The sequence below is a fragment of the Anarrhichthys ocellatus genome, unplaced genomic scaffold, assembly GCF_004355925.1.
Source record: "Anarrhichthys ocellatus isolate YVR2014 unplaced genomic scaffold, GSC_Weel_1.0 scaffold1, whole genome shotgun sequence".
Lineage (NCBI taxonomy): Eukaryota > Metazoa > Chordata > Actinopteri > Perciformes > Anarhichadidae > Anarrhichthys > Anarrhichthys ocellatus.
Genome location: NW_022280031.1, coordinates 16,398,459 through 16,403,427, shown reverse-complemented (window position 1 = coordinate 16,403,427; position 4,969 = coordinate 16,398,459). Strand labels below are relative to the sequence as shown.

At 40.9% G+C, this 4,969-nt stretch overlaps 1 protein-coding gene across 5 annotated transcripts in view; it reads left to right on the top strand.

Annotated features, from left to right (window-relative positions):
• Positions 1-4,884, top strand: part of nol8 (nucleolar protein 8) — a 10,918-nt gene extending 6,034 nt beyond the window's left edge. For 4 of the 5 annotated variants that reach the window (XM_031853138.1, XM_031853114.1, XM_031853128.1 and 1 more), the window contains exons 10-18: positions 6-131; positions 279-378; positions 1,044-1,182; positions 1,278-1,361; positions 2,202-2,524; positions 2,609-2,759; positions 3,424-3,485; positions 3,583-3,665; positions 4,277-4,884. In XM_031853138.1, coding sequence (XP_031708998.1) covers positions 6-131; positions 279-378; positions 1,044-1,182; positions 1,278-1,361; positions 2,202-2,524; positions 2,609-2,759; positions 3,424-3,485; positions 3,583-3,665; positions 4,277-4,336 — 1,128 coding nt within the window. In that variant the 3' untranslated portion in view covers positions 4,337-4,884. Of the gene's footprint in view, positions 1-5; positions 132-278; positions 379-1,043; positions 1,183-1,277; positions 1,362-2,201; positions 2,525-2,608; positions 2,760-3,423; positions 3,486-3,582 lie in introns of all 5 variants that reach the window. The other variant, XM_031853146.1, reaches the window with a different exon arrangement.
• The last annotated feature ends 85 nt before the right edge of the window (positions 4,885-4,969 follow it).

The window sequence follows — 4,969 nt, the reverse complement described above, 5'->3', positions numbered from 1 at the left end:
GTCAGGTGCGTGTGAAGCCGTCTGTCCCTCAGCTGTTTGGCGGCAGCGAGGATGAGGAGGATGGTGATGAAGAGGAGGATGGCAGCAGGTTTGACGTCAGGCCTCAGTTTGAAGGTCGAGTTGGACAGAAGGTGAGGAAAGAGTGTGTGTGTATATGTGTATACATATATACTGCTCCCTAAGCTTAAATAAATAAGCTTAAATATTCGTTTTATTCAAATGCAAACCCATAAGTGTGTGTGTGTGTGTGTGTGTGTGTGTGTGTGTGTGATGTCCAGCTGATGGCGCTTCAGTCTCGCTTCGGGACAGACGAGCGATTTCGAATGGACTCTCGCTTCCTGGACGAAGAGGAGGAGGAGGAGGAGGAGGAGAAGTCAGGTGAGGCTGTGGGGGGGTTCAGTGTCTGTAGAACAGCACGTCAAAGACAGCGATGAAGAAAGGATGACGTTTCTTTACTTCCAAGTATCGTTAACGTTCGCTAACTTTACTTCCAGAAAGGTAAAGTTACTGGGGATGCTGATTAGTGCGACAGATCATTTTTTGGGATGGTGGAGGATACAATTCAACCAATCAGGAGGACTCAATGTGTGACTCCACAGATGCATTCAGGCGCGAGACTTCACATTAAAACAGTAATTAGCTTATCGGTCCATTCGTCCGTCTTTCACATCGATTAGTTTAACTCGTTGATGTATTTTAATACATTTTTGTCGTAGTTTTCGTTTTTCAAAGAGTTATTTTTATTACATTTTTGATCTCGTTTTGTTTTGAAATTGAATTCTGGAGCCTGTCACAGTATACAGTTTGTTGGAAAGATAAAAGGTTGTTAAAATCTAAAGGACGTCAAACGGGATTTGAACCAGTACGATGCTGTGAGGTTTCACGCTTGCTCACTTCTTCAGCTGACATTTGTGTATCTTATGTCGTTGTGATGCGAAGCACATTTGGTTTTATTTACGGCCATCAGACGATGGCCGTTGGTGTGAAATGCTGTTCGTCCTGCTTCTTCTTCCTGGTGAATAACGCGACTGTTTGTGATTCAGAGAAGAAGAAGAGCGTGACTGAGGAAGAGGAGGCTCTGGAGGAGGAGAGGAAGAAGAACCTGTCGATCTTGCAGAGCGTCCTCGGCAGCAGCCAACAAACACACAGCAGCAAGACGGCCGTCAAGGCCAAGGCCTTCAGGTGAGCCACGTGAACTCTCACACATTCAGTCTGACGGGAACATTTTATATTTAATAGAGAATTAATCAAATAAATCTAAATGTGTGTGTTTGCAGAGACGTCTCGGCGCTGCATTACGACCCGAGCAGAGAGGAACACGCTGCGTTTGAGACCAAAACAGATGAAACCAAGAAGGAGAGGTACGAACACAGAAACCATGAACTCATCCATTGATTCTGGATCTGCACCGTTATTGATCTTAAAAACCAGATAACATATTGGCTAGACTTCACCGATCCACATTAAAGGTTGAGGCTATAGTTTGTTTTTGTTATTGTTAACAAATCCCATGAAGTGACTTCCCGCCCCCGTCTGTGGCACTCAAACTTAATCTAAGAAATGCTTCGTCTTTTCCTGAAACAGGTGGATAGATAGATACTTTATTTCTGTAGTTTATTACTGTAGTTTGTAGCACATTGTACTCAAAGAGGAGGAAATAGAGAACATGTTGGGCACTATTCATTTGGTGCTCGAGTAATTTTGGTGACAGGTTTTGATGTAAGAAAAGCAGGGAATAGAAAAGATTGTCCTGCATCGATTTTGATTATGTTAGAGTATAGAGTATCAGAACTGCAATGCTTCATCAATGCAGTACTCTTTAAATATATATTGTAAAATGAGAGAAAAACATTCCTTTGTAACTACAATATTGGGTATATGTTTTGCAGAAAAAAACTAAATTGAATCCATTCTCAAGTGATTCTAGAACACAATCAAATGTAAGAAAAAAACTTCTATAACTAAATTTAATGCTTAAAAAAAGATACTGAACAATAATGTCGAATGCAGGAGCAGCAAAGAGCCCTCAACAGAATGAAATAGTAAAGACAACAAGTTGTACATAATTAACTGATTTAAAGTTGATCTTGTCATTTCATATTAAAGTCTTCACATTGAAAAGTACTCAACTGTATCATGTCCCTGTCATCAGCTCTAAATGTTCTCCAGTAAAACGGTCATGTGATCTGTCGTCTTCACAGCAAGGCGGCCAGGAGGAAGAAGAGGGAGGAGGCCCAGAAGCTTCCGGAGGTCTCGAAGGAGATCTACTACGACGTGTCCGGGGACCTGAAGGCCGTGTTCGGTCAGACGAAGGACGAGGACGTCGCCGGAGGAGGAGACGAGGAGACAAACTGGGACCGAGAGGAAGAGGCGAAAGAAGAAGAAGACGGAGGAGGAAAGGAAGAACAGCCGACCCTTCAGTCGTCTCTCCTCTCAGCTGATCCCGGAGCAGAGAACGAGGAGGCGTCCGGATTCAAATTCTCCTTCTTTGAGGACGACACAGAAACAGGAAGTGGAGAGACGGGTAGGTTCATACGTCAGATGTTTATCTCACACTCTCAGAGGGAAGATTTGGGTTTCCTAATTCTTTTTTAAATCTCTCTTCCAGCGGAGTACAAAGTAGAGAGCATCCAGGCGCCAAAGGTCTCATGGCAACAAGACCTGCGCTTCCAAGACAGCAGCTCAGAGGAGGAGGAAGAGGAGGAGCAGCAGCAGGAGGAAGAGGAAGAGCAAAGCAACGTCACCGCTAAAACCACAGAGTGAGAACAATGAAGATTCAATTCAAATTAATTAAATTAGTTTGCTTCAAACAAGTTTTAGTTTATTTGCACAATTTACAAAAATACACAAACATAACGGAGATGAATAATATCAGTGCGCTGAGCTTATTTAAAGCCTAAATAATGTCATATTTCACAATATTATTAACATAAGATTAATATACAAAAGATATGAGGTATTTTTACAAGGTATATTGTATGACTTGATCACATCTACAGTCAATGTATTTACGATCATTATTGATTAGTCTGCTGAGTATTTTCCAAATTTAGTTGTTTGTCTATAAAATGTCAGAAAATTGGGAAAATTCTACGTTATAATTTCCCAAAGCCCGTCTTCAAATTACTTGTTTTATTCACAATCTGTACGAAACCAAAATAATATTAAAATTAACATAGTTTATGACCAATAAGACATTTTTGACTGAAACAATAAATAAATTATCAAAATAGTTGCTGATTCACTTTCCGTTGATGAATGAATCGAATACTTGTTCAAGGATGAGACGTAACGAATCATCAAGCTTTGAAAAAAGTGCCAAAAACCTGCTCCTTCAGACCTCCATACACCCGAAAAATCACTGCATGAAATTGATGTAATTGTTTCAGGAAGATACTAAACTCTGTCTGTTTGTGTTCACAGAGAGGAGACGCCTTCAAAGACGGATCTCTTCTTCTTCTACCTTGGTGACAGCAGACTGACGGGTAGGATGACAATATGAAAACACATTTTTATGGGATTCATTTAAATGTTCCCCTGAAGTTGATGAGGCTTTTCTCGTGCGTCTTTTTCCTCCATCAGAGGGTCCCAGGTTGTTCTGTCGTCCCTCTCAGCTGGAGGAGCAGAGGGAGCAGTGGGAGGAGAGGAGGAGCGAGCTCAGACAGGTACACTGAACATCTTCAGGCAGTATCAAAATATGTTTGAGGGGCTTCTTGCTAAACACTTTTGGGTTTGTCGGTCATTTTTATCACTCTATGGGTTGATGTTAGTGTGTAGTTTTCATTGTGACAGCAGTTCTTCGCCTTTTTATGGAGGAAAAAACAGTAATTATGTGCAGTAGACCAGCAACACATCTGGTGTTTGCTTGTGCTCTTTGACCTGTGAGTACAAGGAAATGTCCCATTCTTCCTTGACCACTTCTCCTTCTAGTAAGCTACTAGTCCAGTATTGATCCGTGTTTCCTCCCTCCCTCGGTCACTCTCCAATGCCTCTGCTGAAACCTTGCTATGCTAAGCTAGTAGTTCAAACATAGAGAGTTACTTCCATATTGGTTGGTAAAGGGAATTTACAGATTGTGCCACACATTCTCTAATCTAAATACACGTATGGTTTAAGAAACTGTTTTTCAACTCTCCTTATAATTATATATTCCCCTTTTTGTATGTGTTAAAGAAAATGAACCTTGCTTAATATCGACCTCAAACTGAGAGGAGGCCTGAACTGAAATCAGGAAGTTTTAATAAAGATATTTACGCTTTTCTGTCCGTTTCCACAGGAGTACCGCAAAAAACACAAGGATGCCAGGAGGAAGCTGAGATCCTCCCTGAAGAGCTGAGGATTATGGGAAGTGAAGTCTCTGTTCCAGTTCACTGGTCTGGTTTTCAGAATCAGGAGCTGACGGATTATTTCTCCCCTCTTGGTGCCGTTTTGTGCACCAGACTGATTTCAACAGTCAGCAGGAGGGACACCACATGGCAGCTGAAGACATCGAGTGAAAGTTCAAGATCATCAAAGTATCTCATTTATTTTTTGCTGTCGGTCCATCTTGTTTGGTTTTGTTGTTAGTTGCTTTGAAAATAATGCTGCAAATAAACATACAGCACATAATGCGACAGCAGCAGCCAATCACAGCCTCAGAGGTCCAAACCTGTTATTAAAAAAATTCTATAAATAAGCAAACTAAATGGTCTAATTAATAAGAAATATGTGCCTTAACAATGAAATAAAGACAGTTTTGGTCTTCCATACATCCCATCTCCTAAAGTTATTAGACTAAAGTGTGTGATTGTTGTGTTCTGATGACTCATTGTGGACTTTAGTTCTTGCCTCAGTGTCTCTTTGCTCTGTGAAATAAAGTAAAATTATTGTTTTGTGACGTTCAAATATGAAGCTTTCAGTTTGTGGGAAGTCACTCAGTGTATAGATCCATGAAAGCTAAAACTAATGCAGTTTAAATTTAGTAATCCAG